The following is a 17,787-nucleotide window of genomic DNA, read 5'->3' as shown; positions in this document are numbered from 1 at the left end:
CTGCACGAGTCAAAAAGAGGGCTGAGAAAATATTGACTGACCCCTCGCATCCTGGACATAAACTTCCTCCTTATTTCCTGTCTGGTTCGGCTCTGCAACCCAACAAGACCGACACAGAGGGAGGGAGGAAGGAAGGAGAGAGAGAGAGAGAGAGAGAGAAAGAAAGAAAGAAAGAAGAGGGAAGGAAGGATAAGGAGAGGAAGGAAGGAAGGAGAGAGAAAGAAAGAAAGAGAAAGAAAGAAAGAAGAGGGAAGGAAGGAAGGAAAAGGAGGAAAGGAGAGGGAGGAAGGAGAGAGAAAGAAAGAAAGAAAAAGAAAGAAAGAAGAGGGAAGGAAGGATAAGGAGAGGAAGGAAGGAAGGAGAGAAAGAAAGAGAAAGAAAGAAAGAAAGAAAGAAAGAAGAGGGATGGAAGGAAGGAAAGGGAGGAAAGGAGAGGGAGGAAGGAAGGAGAAACAAAGAAAAAAAAGAAAGAAAGAGAAAGAAAGAAAGAAAGAAAAAAGAGGGAAGGAAGGATAAGGAGAGGAAGGAAGGAGAGAAAGAAAGAAAGAGGAAAGGAAGGATAAGGGGAGGAAGGAAGGAAGGAGAAAGAAAGAAAGAAAGAAAGAAAGAAAGAAAGAAAGAAAGATGCAGCCAAACTCCAAACCTCATCATCCCCATCCCACGGCAGTGGAGACAGGATGATGGAAGATGGAGTCCCGCCTTTGCCCAGGGCGCTGGGCTCTTAGCCTTGCTCTCCATACGCACCCCTGGATTTCTCAAGAGAGCCCCCTCTCCAACAACCCCGTTCCCGGCGGGCGGGCGCCCGCTTGCAGAAGGCTCGAGCCGGGCACCCCAACGGCAGCCGACGCCGCGTCTCGAGGCGGGCCCGGAAGCCGGAGAAGGCCGGGGTGGCTCCGGCGAGAGCGCGCGGGGTTGCGCAAAGGCGACCGGCCTCGTCGCGCTCATCCGGCCTTTGCGCTCTCCTCTGCGGCGCTCCTCGGTGTCTCATCTCCCCCTCCGCGCGTGGGGATCCCCTCGGAGGCCGGGCGGACCTTCCCACGGGAGGCGGTGGAGATGGCGGCGGCGGTGGCGACGCTCCAAGAGGCTTCCGAGAGGTGAGTCTCGGAGAGGTGGGGGGATACTGCCTATCCTTGGCCCGGATTCTGCCCCCTTCCCCATCATCCCCAGCCGAAAGGGGGCCACGATGGGACCTGCGAGTCTCCCCCGTCCCGCCACGCGCGTCTCCCCAGCCGCGCGCCTTGCTCGACCTTGGCGGGTGGCCCTGGCGCAACCAAAACATGAAGGTTTGGAGAGGTTGATTGACACCTATCCTTCACCCCCTTCCCCCAAAACAGGCGATCCCTTGTAGGGGTGGGGGGACCAAGCCTTGCAAAAGGGACTCCAGACTGGTTTGGGGGGGGGGGGGCAAGTATCTGCCCTGCATAACGTGGGTGGTTTGCGCGCGCCTTGGAGTCGTGGGAACGGTGTGGAACCGGTCCCTGCGCTTTTCTTGGCCAGATTTTGGGGGTGCGGTTTTTTGGAGAGGTGTGGGGGGGAGAGCCAGAGTGGGAAATGAATTGTATGAATAAGTGATGGGGGCGGTTGGGGGCTATTCTTGTATTATTTTCTGTCATTGGTTTTAGTTTTAGTTTTGATATTTTTTTATATACTGCTCCAAAAAATAAAGGGAACACTCACATCCTAGATCCGAATGAATGAAATATTCTCATCGAATATTTCATTTGCACAACAGCATGTGAAATTGATTACCAATCCGTGTTGCTTCCACAGTTTCATTTCACAGAACTTTGATTTACTTGTAGTTATATTCTGTTTTTAAGTGTCCCCTTTATTTATTTTTTTGAGCAGTGTAGAGTTATGTAAGCCCGTGGTGAAGCTGAAAGGAATCCTGCCCGAGGTTTCTTCATCAAAGTCTGTTATTGTTTTGAGTTTTATATGATTTTTTTTTATATCGGTGTAAGCCAGTGGTTCTCAACCTTTCAAATGCCGCAACCCCTTAATACAGTTCCTCGTGTTGTGACCCCCAACCATAAGTCTAGCGCCAATTCGGTGCTTTAAGCTGATTGGCAGGAAGGTCAGAGGGACACCCCCACTGTAAAAGCCTCACTGGTCAGATTGTAAAAATATGTTCCAAAGCGCCAGAATAGAAGCTTTAGTTCATAACATGGGAAATTTGTCTTTTCCCATGGTCTTAGGTGACCCCTTGGAAATGGTCATTCCTGGGGTCATCCCAAAGGGGTCCTGACCCCCAGGTTGAGAACCACTGGTGTAAGCCATCTTGAGTCCCCGTGGCCGAGTATCTGGCAATATCAATTGTTTAAAATAAACGAAGTAAGTAAGTAGCTAAATGAATAAATAAATTTGCCCTTTGGAGAGGGACTTTGCAAGGTCACCCAGAGATGGCAGGATTAGATCTCTGAGCTCTTGCCTGGTTTCTAGCCTGGTGATCCCATTGCACCAAACTGGATTTGCCCTACTTTCTGCTTAAGGATAATCTGCTTTTGACATAAGGTCCAGGAGGGAAGTGTTTTTAATAGGAAAGTGAACCCAAGAACAAGGGGACACAATCTGAAGTTAGTTGGGGGAAAGATCAAAAACAACGTGAGAAAATATTATTTTACTGAAAGAGTAGCAGATCCTTGGGACAAACTTCCAGCAGACGTGGTAGATAAATCCACAGTAACTGAATTTAAACATGCCTGGGATAAACATATATCCATCCTAAGATAAAATACAGAAAATAGTATAAGGGCAGACTAGATGGACCATGAGGTCTTTTTCTGCCGTCAGTCTTCTATGTTTCTATGACATGGGCACCTACACATTAAGGTGGCAAAAGAAGAGTCAAAACAAGGATGGAGAGGATTGTGTTGCATTCAAGTATATGACGCAGGTGTCAATGGGGATTGTCAATCATCCAGGTCATTGTCCCTAAAGGTGCTTTTTCCAAAAGGCAACCAGACTTTCTTGGGAGGGGGGGTTCTTCCTTTGAAAACAATTCCCCTCTCATCTAAGAAGCTTCTTAAGTTCTAACTTACTGGTTACTGGTTACTCGGTTAGAAATGAAGAAACATTTTGGATGGGAAGCACAATTTCAAATTTTCAAAGGGAAAAAATGCAGCTTTCGGACATGTTATGCAGATGTTTGAAGACCCTTTCGGTAAAGAATTGTGTAGAGGGACAGGTGTGGCTTTAGAATAGAAGACACAGGGATTACAGATCTCTTGAAATTTCCCAATTTTATTCTTCTTCATGGTTTATCTTTAAAATGAAAGAGTCATGTCAGACTTACTGGGAATATTAAAAGTGTTTTCTTTCTGTTTTCCTTTCTAGGATTATACAGTTTTGCTTTCGTCAAATATATTTTTCCTTCAATAGTGAGGACTTTTTATGTGCATAGTTAGCAAATTATTAACAAGAAAGCAATATTTCCTTGACGTTTAACTCTGCAGCTTTGTGAAACTCAAGACCCATGCTTGATGAAAATTTCCCAATCCATGAAACAGCTACATAAATATCTTTATGCACAGTAGAAAAAAAGCCAGTCAATCAAATCCTTTCTTCTGCCAGCATGAAAGTGCATTTCTCTACGTAGTTTTAATTCCCAGCGTGGTTTTTTTTATCATCCTTCCCAAAAGTGTAAACTTAACAGTGTTTCTCAACGTCAGCCATTTTAAGATGGACTTCAACTCCCAGAATTCCCATAGCCAGCATTGCTAGCAGGGGAATTCTGGGAGTTGAAGTCCATACATCTTTAAAATGGCTGACATTGAGAAACGCTAGTGACATTACGGTATTTATTTACGGTATTTAATTTATTTATTGCATTTATATATCCGAAACGGACTCTGAGCAGCTATATATTTTTTCCTGCAGAGCTGGATAACTCTTGATTATTGACATATATAACTGATATTTCCATGCTGCAAAATTTCTGGCTCTCAATTCCCACGATTCTTGGCATTTCAGCTGAGAAAGTATAATGTTTAAATACGAAGTTCCCATCAACCCCAGTCTTCCTCTTAATATTATTGTTATATTGATATACTATATATATATATATATTCATATGCATATTTGCATTTTTAGAACATTTCTAAATGTTCTAAATATACACATATATTTATTTTTATTTATTTATTTATTTAGTCCAATACATAATACACATTGAAGAGAATATATATGTAGTAATATAACTAAAGAAACGAATAGAAGAAAAGATATAAAAGTAGAGGTGAACAAATTTGAAAGGAAGAAAAGATAAATGAGATAAGGAGAGACAATTGGACAGGGGACGGAAGGCACACTGGTGCACTTATGCACGCCCCTTACTGACCTCTAAGAAACCTGGAGAGGTCAATCGTGGAGAGTCTAAGGGGAAAATGTTGGGGGTTAGGGGTTGACACTACTGAGTCAGGTAATGAGTTCCACACTTCGACCACTCGGTTGCTGAAGTCATATTTTTTACAGTCAAGTTTGGAGCGGTTAATATTAAGTTTGAATGTATTGCGTGCTCTTGTGATGTTGCGGTTGAAGCTGAAGTAGTCGTTGACCGGAAGGACGTTGCAGCATATGATCTTGTGGGCAATACTTAGATCGTGTTTTAATTGTTCTAAAAATGCAAGTTCCAGTTATAGTTATAAATGAAGAGGCAGTGACCATCAGGATCTCTGGAACATTTAAATTTTATTTAAAACTACTAAAAAAACTGCTAAGCGTGCAATGACTAAATTGAGCGGCCTTACATAACAGCAAGCATCTCAATGGGGATTTTACAAAGTCAGTGTAGGACTGACGAACGCTTAGTAGTTTTAAATAAATTTTAACTGTTCCAGAGATTGTGATGGCTACTGCCTCTTTGTGTGTGTGTGTGTGTGTGTGTATGTATATGTATATGAAAAGAAGAATACATATATTATATGAAAAGGAAGGAAAGGCAGGGCATGTTCACCGCCTTCAGTTGACCAACATATATACATAATACATTACATCACATGTACTATATGCATAGTACATTACATCCCATTTATCGACATATTACATATATTGGTCAACTGAAGGCGGTGAATATCCTTAGTAGTCCTGCCTTCTCTTTTTCCTACATCAACAACAACCTTGTGAGGTGGATTGGACCAAGAGAGAATGACAAGCCCAAAGTCACTCATCTGGCTTTCATAGCAATAGCATTTAGACTTATAAATATATAAATATATAGACTTATAAATATATAGACATGTGTGTGTGTGTGTGTGTGTGTGTGTGTGTGTGTATATATATATATATATATATGTCATATTTTTTTTTTGCTTAATTTGAAAATTATATATATATGACGGTCTGGGTATATTCGGGTTTCTTCCCGTGTAGGATTTGGAAATTTCTGGCGACGTTTCGACGAGGTCTCACTCGTCATCTTCAGGCTGGTGTTTCTGTCCTTGTTCTAAGGTGAACACTGCGAGACCTGAGCTGCCTTCCTTCTATAAATACTGGTGGCTGGGTGTGGTTTGATGGCTCAGCAATTGCCTGCTGTGTAGAAACTTCCTGGTGAGTCAGTGGGGTAACAATTGGGGTCGTTGATGTAGCTGAGGTATGCTGATTAGTTAATGGTTGTAGATTAGGCGTGATATCCTGAATAGTTGGAACTTGCAGGCTACTTGATTGTTTTACAATGTGTGTTCTGAGTCTGGTTTCTATGGCTGGGATACGTTTAAGGGCTGGTTTCCAGATGTCTGGTAAGCGAGAGGTATCATCCCGCTTGTTCATATTTTGTGAAAAATATTTACAGCAACACGAAGCTTAAAACTTCAGCCTGATGATGGTGAATGTGATTTCACCGAAATGTCGCATAGACATTCACATGGTTTTTTTGCTGAATTTGAAAATTAAGGGAGACTGGGATAGATCTATTTCGGCCTTATTTTGGCCTCATCAGCTAGCCATACCCACTGGGACTTGAACCTGCAACCTTTGCCTTGCAAGGCAGAGAATTATCCTCTAGGCTACAGTATCCAATCCCTTCAGCTCTGCGCCAGGGAAGGGTTACATGTTTTTGTGTCGAATCATATATATAGACTTACCTTTATATATAGACTTACCTTTAACCTTAGACTATCTACAATTGACCTCTCCTCCTTTCTAAGAGGTCTGTAAGGGGCGTGCATAAGCGCACCACTGTGCCTACCGTCCCTGTCCTATTGTCTTCTTTTGTTACTTTTTATCATTACTTATCTAATGTTTAATATGTACAAATTATCACCCTATAATTGTTTGACAAATAAATAAATAAAATAAATAAATATATACCGCTTCACAGTACTTTGCCCCCCTCCCCAACAATCTGGGTCCTCATTTTACTGACCTTAGAAGGATGGAAGGTTGTGGAAAGGATGGAAGGATGGAAACCACTGTGCCACCGAGGCTCTTAATACTTAAGATTGGACTAGAACTCACAGCCTCCTGGTTTCTTATTTATTTATTTGTTTATTTATTGGATTTGTATGCCGTCCCTCTTCAGAGACTCGGGGCGGCTAACAGCACTAATAAGACAGCATATAACAATAATCCAATACTAAAAACAATTAAAAACCCATTATAATAAAAACCAAACATACATACAGACATACCATGCATAAAATTGTAAAGGCCTAGGGGGAAAGGGTATCTCAATTCCCCCATGCCTGACGGCAGAGGTGGGTTTTAAGTAGCTTACGAAAGGCAAGGAGGGTGGGGGCAATTCTAATCTCTGCGGGGAGTTGGTTCCAGAGGGCCGGGGCCGCCACAACGAAGGCTCTTCCCCTGGGTCCCGCCAAGCGGTTTTATTAATTGGATTGCTACATGCTGTTTTTGTCATTGTTGTTAGCCGCCCCGAGTCTGCGGAGAGGGGCGGCGTACAAATCCAATAAATAAATAAATTGTTTAGTTGATGGGACCCGGAGACGACCCACTCTGTGGGACCTAACTGGTCGCTGAGATTCGTGCAGCAGAAGGCGGTCCCTGAGATAATCTTAGCCTCCAGCCTTCACCTCCTGACTCTTGTTAAAGCCTTCCGATGCCAAAGCGGCTGAGATGGCGCTCGAAATCAGGAGACCGTGTGTGGCAAGACAGGGACACGTTGGGTGTGGCTCCTTTCAGGTTCACCGCGGGCCTTAGGCGTGGTCCCTAACTCGTGGGACCTGCTTTGATATCAACATTTTTCAGCCCTAGAGTTCAAGGCTGAGAGAGGATGATTTATTATAATGGGTTTGTTCAAAAGGCTTTGCAACCTTTGATGAATACAGGAAACTGGGTGTACTTCAGAATCAGATTCACTCTCTGGGAGAGTGCAAATTGATCTCGGGCCAGAAGATTGACAGAAGAAAAAGACCTCGGGGTCCATCTAGTCTGCCCTTATACTATTTCCTGTATTTCATCTTAGGATGGATAGATGTTTATCCCAGGCATGTTTACATTCAGTCCCTGTGGATTTACCAACCACGTCTGCTGGAAGTTTGTTCCAAGCACCTACTACTCTTTCAGTCAAATAATATTTTCTCACATTACTTCTGATCTTTCCCCCAACTAAGTTCAGATTGTGGCCCCTTGTTCTTGTGTTCACTTTCTTATTAAAAACACTTCCCTCCTGAACCTTATTTAACCCTTTAACGTATTTAAATGTTTCGCTCATGTCCCCCCTTTCCCTTCTGTCCTCCAGACTATACAGATTGAGTCCATAAAGTCTTTCCTGATCAGTTTTATGCTTAAGATCTTCCACCATTTTGGTCGTTTAGACTTAGCACAGTTACATGCCCGGTCCGTTGATCTAGTTTGGATTGTGTATCAATAAAGGGAGAATATTTGTAGTTCGGGGTTGAAATAAGGCGTCCTTGGTGCTCTCTTGGAACTTAGTTGATTAAATCCCAGCGGCCAATAAGGTCCCATAGAGTTGGCCTTCTCCAGGTCCCGTCAACCAGACAATGTCGTCTGGCGGGGCCTAGGGGAAGAGCCTTCTCTGTGACGGCCCCGGCCCTCTGGAATCAGCTCCCTCTGGACATTCCGCCAGACAACATTGTTTAGTCGACGGGACCTGGAGAAGGCCAACTGCATTGGTTGCCGATCAATTTCCACTCACAATTCAAAGTGTTGGTTATGACCTATAAAGCCCTTCATGGCATCGGACCAGAATATCTCTGGGACCGCCTTCTGCCGCACGAATCCCAGCGACCAGTTAGGTCCTACAGACTTGGCCTTCTCCGGGTCCCGTCGACTAAATAATGTCGTTTGGCGGGACCCAGGAGAAGAAGAGCCTTCTCTGTGGCGGCCCCAACTCGAACCAGCTCCCCCCGGAGATCAGAACTGCCCCCACCCTCCTTGCCTTTCATAAAGTTCTTAAGACCCATCTCTGCCGTCAGGCATGGGGGAACAGACCCCGGGCCTATACAGTTTATATATGGTATGTTTGTGTGTATGCTTGCTTTTAATAACGGGTTTTTTAGTGTTTTTTACATTGTTAGATTTGTTCTTACATTGTCTTTGTTATTGTTGTCAGCCGCCCCGAGTCTATGGAGAGGGGCGGCATACAAATCTAATTAATAATAATAATAATAATAATAATAATAACAACAACAACAACAACTCTCTGTGGGACCTTATCGGTCGCTGGGATTTGTGCGGTAACAGGTTGTTCCGGAGGTACTCTGGTCCAATGCCATGTAGGGCTTTAAAGGTCATTATCAACACTTTGAATTGTGACCGGAAATTGATTGGCAGCCAGTGCAGGCCACGGAGTGTTGATGAGACATGGGCATTGGGCATATCTGGAGAGGCCCATGATTGCTCTCGCGGCCGCGTTCTGCACGATCTGACGTTTCCGAACACTTTTCAAAGGCAGCCCCATGTAGAGAGCGTTGCAGTAATCGAACCTCAAAGCAGCCTGTTCCTCAAAGGAAGTGGGTCGCTCTGTGTTTCTTCAACGCTTCCTTTCTCCTTTTCTCTCCCTCTTTGTCCCCCAGGCATTGCTGGGTGTGTTTTGCCACCGAAGGCGATGACCGGTCAGCAGAGTGGGTCTGCCCTTGTCGCTGCAAAGGATCGACCAAGTGGATCCACCAAGCCTGCCTCCAACGATGGCTGGACGAGAAGCAGAAAGGCAACAGTATTGGCAGCGTGAATTGTCCCCAGTGTGGGACCGAATACTGCATCGTCTTCCCCAAAGTAGGTAAGTACAGAGCAGGCCACCAAAGGCCCAGCCACCGCTGGATAAATTCACCCATTTGACTGCAGGTGCTGAATAAACCCTGAATTTCCTCCAAAGAATCCTAAAAATCAACCCTGCTTGCAAACCTCTGTTTGTGTTCTCCACCAGTGTGGGGTGAAGGCAAACTGCCCTCCCCCAGTGGGTCGACCTGTAGGGAGGCACAGAATGCCATGATTGCCACATCAAAATGAAGCAAAGGAGAAAGTTTTCTCAATGAGACGACCTCGATTGTATCAAGACCTCTCCTTTTATTGTATTTCACTTTTCCTGACATGTGGTACAGAATAACCAATTCGCAAACGCCACATACATTAAGCCATCCCCCAACTACCATTCACTCATGCGCTGTGTAAGGCAACCTCCTCGTGACTTCCCTATAGATAATTAACGGAAGCTCCATTCATTGCCTTTTCCTGGATTGTGTGCTTACTGGTGATTAGCAAAGGAATGAGAGTAAGGCATATATTTCCTTATATGGAAGTTAGCTGTACGTTATCTTCATGCTGTATATCAAGTTAATTATTTTCCACGTGGTCATGGATTCTGCAGCTTGCTTACTCAGCCTGGACTTTGCTGCCTTTCCATAGAGGAAGAATAAGGTTTATACAGCACCCATTAGGCTAAAACATCACCCTCCAGCAATATTCCATCCCAAAGTTCAGTGCCTATAAACCTATGATTACAACATCGGGGCATGTCGGTGTTCCATTATTTTGATGCTTGGTCATCTCTTTGTAGGGCCCGTGGTCTATTTCCTGCAGCAAGTGGACCGGATTTTGTCCAAAGTCAGCCCTTTTGCTGCTGCGGGCATTGTGGTAGGGACACTGTACTGGTCGGCGGTGACTTACGGAGCTGTGACGGTGATGCAGGTAAGAGTTGACGTAGCAGCAGGAGAGGCTGCCCTCCCTGCCAAGCCCCTCAGCAGAGAGACAACCCTCCCCTCCCAAAATCAGTACGTTGCTCTGTAGAACATGATAAAGTCCAGAGCTTTTGTTGATGAAATGGCAGGATTAAAAAAAAAAACGTTGGAGAATTGATAAGATTAATCTTCTGTGTGGGTTTGGCAATATATCAACAAGCTAACAACGTATGCTTAAATATACAGTGGTACCTCGAGATACGAGTTTAATTCGTTCCGGACCTGGGCTCTTAAGTCGAGCAGCTCTTATCTCGAACGACTTTTCCCCATAGGAATTAATGTAAATAATTTTAATTGGTTCCAGCCCTCAAAAAACTCACAAAGTTAGTCTAAATTATGCAGAAAGACATGTTTTTAATGAAGAAATGTACATGTACATATAAATGAATAATGAAGTTTCTTTCACTTAACTTGTAAACTTTCTTAAACTTTTAAATTTACATATGTTCAACTTCTCTGCCACCCAATCCTGTAGGACAGAGGTCCCCAACCCTTTTTGCACCAGGGACCGGCTTTAAGCGATCAAGAGAGGAATGGGTGAATGAATGGACGGAGGGTGGGAAGGAAGGAAGGAAAGAGGGAAGGGACAGGAACAGAGGAAGGAAGCAAGGAAACTTATGAAAGGGGAGAGTAAGAGAGGAATGAGTGAAGGGAGGGAGGGAAGAAGGTGGGAAGGAGAAAGAAAAGAAGAAATAGAGGAAGGGAAGGTAAAAGAGAGAAAGAAAAAGAGCAAGAAAGAAAGAAAGAAAGAAAGAAAGGAAGGGGGAAGGGACAGGAACAGAGGAAGGAAGCAAGGAAACTTATGAAAGGGGAGAGTAAGAGAGGAATGAGTGAAGGGAGGGAGGGAGGGAAGAAGGTGGGAAGGAGAAAGAAAAGAAGAAATAGAGGAAGGGAAGGTAAAAGAGAGAAAGAAAAAGAGCAAGAAAGAAAGCTGCAAGCACCCCCCCGAGCCCCCCAGGCCGGCTGCAACCTTTTAAAACACGCGCGCCGCTTCACAGCTGTCTCCTGAAGCCGAACGCGGAAGTTAGCATTTGGCTTCAGGAGACAGCTCCTTGGCGCTTGTATCTCGAATTTGGGCTTGTAAGTAGAACAAAAATATCTCTCCCCTCCCAGCTCTTATCTCGAGTTGCTCTTAAGTAGAGCAGCTCTTATGTCGGGGTTCCATTGTATTGGAATACTATTGCTTTAAGAGTTAGTGTTACAAATTGCCACAAGAGGGAGCCAGAAACGTGATTGCGTCTCTCTGACTCTCTCTGCTATTTTCTGTTATTTCTCTGTGACTGCTGTAGTAAGAACCATGTGTTCAAATGATGGTTTATTTATTTATTTGTTTGTTTTATTTATTGGATTTGTATGCCACCCCTCTCCGGAGACTCGGGGCGGCTAACAGCAATAATAAAACAGCATATAATAATAATCCAATACTAAAAACAATTAAAAACCCATTATTATAAAAACCAAACATACATACAGACATACCATGCATAAAATTGTAAAGGCCTATGGGGAAAGAGTATCTCAATTCCCCCATGCCTGGTGGCAGAGGTGGGTTTTAAGTAGCTTACGAAAGGCAAGGAGGGTGGGGACAATTCTAATCTCTGGGGGGAGTTGTAAGCTGAACAAGTAAGGCTTCTAGCATCGTTAATGTATAGAGAGTTATTGACTAATTTAACTGGTCCATCTAGTCTGCCCTTATACTATTTCCTGTATTTTATCTTAGGATGGATCTGTGTTTATCCCAGGCAAGTTTAAATTCAGTTACTGTGGATTTAAAAACCACGTCTCCTGGAAGTTTGTTCCAAGCATCTACTACTCTTTCAGTAAAATATTTTCTCATGTTGCTTCTGATCTTTCCCCCAACTAACCTCAGATTGTGCCACCTTTTTCTTGTGTTCACTTTCCTATTAAAAACACTTCCCTCCTGGATCTTATTTAACCCTTTAACATATTTAAATGTCCCCCCTTTCTCTTCTGTCCTCCAGACTAGACAGATGGAGTCCATTAAGTCTTTCCTGATAGGTTTTATGCTTAAGACCTTCCACCATTCTTGTAGCCCGTCTTTGGACCCGTTCAATTTTGTCAATATCTTTTTGTAGGTGAGGTCTCCAGAACTGAATACAGTATTCCAAATGTGATCTCACCAGAGCTCTATAGCCGCCCCGAGTCTGCGGAGAGGGGCGGCATATAAATCCAATAAATCTAATCTAATGTAATCTATTCAGCAGGATCACAATCTCCCTCTTCCTGCTTGTTACACCTCTAACTATGCAGCCAGGCATTCTACTTGCTTTCCCTACCGCCTGAAATCACCACCCCTAGATCCTTCTCTTCTGAAGTTTTTGCTAACACAGAACTGCCAATGCAATATTCAGATTGAGGATTCCTTTTCCCCAAGTGTGTTAGTTTACATTTGGAAACATTAAACTGTAGTTTCCATTGCTTTGACCACTTATCTAGTAAAGCTAAATCTTTTGCCATATTACAGACGCCTCCAGGAATAAAGGGACGCAGCATTAGGCAGGTTGAGAACCGCTGTTTTAGAGGGTCGTTTGGCCACTTGGAGGTTTCTCTGGGTCTTCAGGGTCACCTGAGTGATATTCCTGATTCCTATAATCTGTCACTTTTATTCCCTCTGGAATGGAAAAAACACCTTTGGGACCCCAAGGTAAGTCCAACTCCTCCACCCACCCACTCACCTGCCTCTTGATACCTCCACAGGTAGTCGGACATAAGAAGGGTCTGGATGTGATGGAGCGAGCTGACCCTCTCTTCCTCCTCATGGGGCTGCCCACAATTCCGGTCATGCTGGTCCTGGGCAAGATGATCCGTTGGGAAGACTACGTGCTCCGAGTGTGGCGGAAATACTCCAGCAAGCTCCAGGTCCTGCATTCCTGGGTTCCAGGTTGGTGTGGCTTCCTCTGGGCTCCTGCTTTGGGGTGATAAAATGTTGGGGGAGAGTTTTGCACATGTGGAAGGTAACCCACCAACTAGCCACAGTTCACAACTATGCATAATTGAAGTCTTTAATGAAAAACATTGGAGAAGGCTCTCTTGTAAAAATATATTTTACTTTTCTTCTTAGCAAAAGGTTTCTCTCAATAGTCTGGAGGACAGAAGGGAAAGGGGGGACATGATCGAAACATTTAAATATGTTAAAGGGTTAAATAAGGTTCAGGAGGGAAGTGTTTTTAATAGGAAAGTGAACACAAGAACAAGGGGGCACAATCTGAAGTTAATTCAGAAGCAACATGAGAAAGTATTATTTTACTGAAAGAGTAGTAGATCCTTGGAACAAACTTCCAGCAGACATGGTTGGTAAATCCACAGTAACTGAATTTAAACATGCCTGGGATAAACAATATCCAGTGTAAGATAAAATACAGGAAATCGTATAAGGGCAGACTAGATGGACCAGGAGGTCTTTTTCTGCCATCAGTCTTCTATGTTTCTAATAAACTATCATACAACTCCTATCACATCCACCCCTGCAACCACCCACAAACCACTAAGAACTAAACCACCAATTCACAAGCCACCAACCACTATAACCAACCACCCAGCACAAACCGCACCCATGCAAGGGGTGTTACTTCTTATATATAGGTTACAGCCAATCAAGTTGCAGCACAGTTACCAAACCTATGATTATATACTGATTATGTCTTATGTCAGCCTTTCCTATGGTTACAGACCATTATCTTGCATTGTAATATTACCTCAAGAAATAAAGTTATTTCTGACATAAAGGACAGGGATTTGCCGGGGGGCGGATGGAACTGATTATTTTTGCAGGCTGAGAGACATCTGCAAGCGGGGTAGGGCGGGTCAAATAGCCAAGCAAATCACTGGAAATCTGCAAAATAATAATAATAATAATAATAATAATTATTATTATTATTATTATTATTATTATTATTATTATTTATTAGATTTGTATGCCGCCCTTCTCCGAAGACTCGGGGCAGCTCACAGTAACAATAAACAATGTACAACAAATCCAATAATTAAAAACTATGGCTAAAAACCTCTATCATTAAAAAACATACAATACTACCCAATCATAACTATACATAAATCTAACTAGCTAAGGGATACATCAATTACCCCACGCCTGGCAGCATAGATGGGTTTTCAGAGTCTTGCGGAAGACGAGGAGGGTGGGGACAGTTCGAATCTCCGGGGGGGAAATTGATTCCAGAGGGCCGGGGCTGCCACAGGGAAGGCTCTTCCCCTGCGTCCCGCCAGACGACATTGTTTAGTTGAAGGCCGACTCTGTGGGACCTAATCGGCCATTGCGATTCATGCGGCAGAAAGCGGTCCCGAAGTTATTCTGGTCCGATGCCATGTAGGGCCTTATAGGTCATCACCAATACTTTGGATTGTGACCGGAAACTGATCGGCAGCCAGTGTAGGCCGCGGAGTGTTGATGAGACGTAGACGAATCTGGGAAGCCCCACAATGGCTCTCGCGGCCGCGTTCTGCACGATCTGGAGTTTCCGAACACTCTTCAGAGGTGGCCCCGTGTAGAGAGCGTTGCAGTAGTTGAACCTCGAGAATTCGTGAGATTTCGCTTGCGGCACATGTGCCAAAGCCAAATTTCACACAAGCGAAATTTTGCACGAGAATGCTCATGCACGAGAGATTTTGCCTATTTTCAGCAGTTTTGTTGCTTCTACGCATGCGCGCATGCTGAAAATAGGCAAAATCTCTTGTGCGCGAGCATCCTCGTGCAAAATTTCACTTGCGGCTCATGCGCAGAAACCAAATCTTTCGCGGGGGCGTGTGTGCAGGCATCAGGGACACGCAGCTTTCGCTAACACACTGCCGTGTCGCCCCATACTGGGTACAGCCCATCACTGCCCCTCTTCCCCCCTCCTGGGTGAAACACAACCCTGATGCGTCCCTCAATGAAATTGAGTTTGAGCCCGCCTGCTTTTGAGTGATCTCTTCTCCTATTGGTTTATTTGTTCCGTTTCTCTGCTCAGGAGCCGTCCGTCCAATCCCCTCGATCCCTCTGGCCGAGTCACGCTACCAGAGCGACCACCTTTCCATATCGCGCACCTTGTGTGGGGCCCTGGTGTTCCCGACGATTGCCAGCCTCGTGGGCCGGATCACATTCCGGAGAGTCAATTCCAACCTCCAGCGGACCATCCTGGTGAGTCGGGCATCGATGGGACCTCCATTGAAGGTTTTAACATGGAAAAGAAAAGTTTTATATATGTTTGATTACAAATATTGTTTTAGTGTTTGTGAATAGAATTAGAATAGAATAGAATAAGGAATAGAATAGAATTAGAATAAAATAGAATTAGAATAGAATTGTAATAGAATAGAATTAGAATAGAATAGAAATAGAATGGAATAAGGAATAGAATAGAATTGTAATAGAATAGTAATAGAATAGAATAGAATTCTTTATTGGCCAAGTGTGATTGGACACACAAGGAATTTGTCTTTGGTGCAGATGCTCTCAGTGGACATAAAAGAAAAAGAGACATTTGTCAAGAATCAGGAGGTACAACATTTAATGATTGTCATAGGGGTCAAATAAGCAATGAAGAAACAATATCAATAAAAATATTAAGGACACAAGCAATAATTTACAGTTATACAGTCCTAAGTGGGAGGAAAAGGATGATAGGAATGATGAGAAAAAAATTAGTACTAATAGTAGCGCAGATTTAGTATATAGTTTGACAGTGTTGAGGGAAATATTTGTTTAGCCGAGTGATGGCGTTTGGGAAAAAACTGTTCTTGTGTCTAGTTGTCTTGGTGTGCAGTGCTCTATAGCAATGTTTTGAGGGTAGGAGTTGAAACAGTTTGTGTCCAAGATGCGAGGGGTCAGTAAATATGTTCCTGCCCTCTATTTGACTCGTGTAGTATACAGGTCCTCAATGGAAGGCAGGTTGGTAGCCGTTGTTTTGTTCTGCAGTTGTGATTCTCCTCTGAAGTCCGTGTCGGTCTTGTTGGGTTGCAGAACCAAACCAGACAGTTATAGAGGTGCAGATGACAGACTCAATGATTCCTCTACAGAACTGTATCAGCAGCTCCTTGGGCAGTTTGAGCTTCCTGAGTTGAATCATGTATTGTTTTCAGGGTGTCCAGCAAACCTGGAAAACAGGGAATTGCCAGGGAAATTGGCGGTTCAGGAAATATCAGGGAATTCCTGAAAGTGATTTATTTATTTATTGTTAGAGTTGAAAGGGACCATGAAGGCCATCGAGGTCAACCCCCTGCCCAAGCAGGAACCCTACAGCACAGTGTTTTTCAACCAGTGTGCCGCGAGACATGGTTAGGTGTGCCACGAAGTTCAGCAAGAGAGAGAAAGAAAGAGAGAGAGAGAGAAAGAAAGAGAAACAAAGCAAGAGAGAGAGAGAGAAAGAAAGAGAAAGAAAGAAAGCAAGAGAGAGAGAGAAAGAAAGAAAGAAAGAAAGCAAGAGAGAGAGAAAGAAAGAGAGAGAAAGAGAGAAAGAGAAAGAAAGCAAGAGAGAGAGAAAGAAAGAGAAAGCAAGCAAGAGAGATAGAGAAAGAAAGAAAGAGAAAGAGAGGCAGGGAAGGAGGGAGAGATAGAAAGAGAGCAAAAAAGAGAGGAAGGAAGGAAGAGAGAAAGAGGGATGGAGAGAGAGAGGAAGGAAGAGAAAGTGGGAGAGAAATAGTGCGAAAGGGAGGAAGAGAGAGAGAAAGAATATTTTTTGTCCAAACCTTTTTTAGCCCCCCCCCACTCCCCCCGCTCAAGGTGCCCCATTATTTTGTATATGTAAAAAATGTGCCGCAAAAAACTCAAAAAAGATTGAAAATCACTGCTATAGCACACCAGTCAAGTGGCAGTTCAATCTTCTCTTAAAAACGTCCAGAGTGTTGGAGTTCACAACGTCCGCTGGTAATAACAAAGTGTCTCCTATCCTATATCCCCTTCTCTCTCTCCGTAGGGTGGCATTGCCTTCGTGGCCATCAAGGGAGCCTTGAAAGTATACTTCCGCCAACAGCAGTATTTAATCCAAGCCAATCGGCGCATCCTCAACTTTGTGGAGAAAGAGGACGTGGAAAAGGACTTGGCTCAGCCCGAGGAAGACAGCGGCAGTGAAGTGGGGCTCAGTTAGGAAGAATGCCTCGTGGTTTCTCCAGATCCCTCCATCCCCAATCTCCCCCTCTCCGGAATAAGCAAATCCTTCTCCAAGAGAGGTTTTGAGCTCGCCCCACGCCCTTTTCGAAGCAAGTGCCTTTCAGGCAACCCAGATGTGGCTGCTTTTAGTGGTGGGGAGATACTGAACTGAGGTTGGGTGGTGAGCCAAATCCCTTCGGTCTCTTTCCAGTAAAAAGAAAGAAAACCCTGGTTTCCAATCCGGTTCCGTTTTTGTTGTGTGTTCTCGCCGACTTCCCCTCGCTTTCGGCGGTCTTCCGTCATTGATCCCGGGTAAAATCTGCCCCTCCATCTCTCATCTTTAGAAATCATAATTTCAATAAATCGGTCCCAATCTCCTGCTTCCCACTTAGTGGGGATGAATAGTACGGCTTTTTCTTATTGGACAAAGATGCTGGGTGGTTGTTCTGTGCACGACCTTCGGATCGAAGCCCCCGACTCCAAAAAAAACCCTTTCTTTCTTTCTTTCTTTCTTTCTTTCTTTCTTTCTTTCTTTCT

The 17,787-nt window shown here is 44.0% G+C and overlaps 1 protein-coding gene across 1 annotated transcript; it reads left to right on the top strand.

Moving 5' to 3' along the window:
* The first annotated feature begins 420 nt into the window (after positions 1 to 420).
* LOC139174851 (E3 ubiquitin-protein ligase MARCHF5-like) lies at positions 421 to 17,489 on the top strand. The gene is made up of 6 exons (XM_070765505.1): positions 421 to 1,094; positions 8,988 to 9,190; positions 9,968 to 10,098; positions 12,867 to 13,050; positions 15,134 to 15,303; positions 17,078 to 17,489. Exons 1-6 carry the CDS (start codon positions 688 to 690, stop codon positions 17,246 to 17,248), a joined length of 1,266 nt encoding a protein of 421 aa, XP_070621606.1. The 5' UTR covers positions 421 to 687; the 3' UTR covers positions 17,249 to 17,489.
* Positions 17,490 to 17,787: the final 298 nt, after the last annotated feature.

This window comes from Erythrolamprus reginae, chromosome 12 (assembly GCF_031021105.1).
Source record: "Erythrolamprus reginae isolate rEryReg1 chromosome 12, rEryReg1.hap1, whole genome shotgun sequence".
In the NCBI taxonomy this organism is placed as follows: Eukaryota; Metazoa; Chordata; class Lepidosauria; order Squamata; family Dipsadidae; genus Erythrolamprus; species Erythrolamprus reginae.
This window is presented reverse-complemented; position numbering and strand designations above follow the sequence as displayed.

Excerpts from the sequence above, each read along its gene's own strand:
- LOC139174851 (XM_070765505.1), top strand. The coding sequence starts at position 688 with ATGGAGTCCCGCCTTTGCCCAGGGCGCTGGGCTCTTAGCCTTGCTCTC. Across the intron at positions 9,191-9,967 it reads CATCGTCTTCCCCAAAGTAG|GGCCCGTGGTCTATTTCCTG; the intron begins GTAAGTACAGAG and ends ATCTCTTTGTAG. Across the intron at positions 15,304-17,077 it reads ACCTCCAGCGGACCATCCTG|GGTGGCATTGCCTTCGTGGC; the intron begins GTGAGTCGGGCA and ends CTCTCTCCGTAG.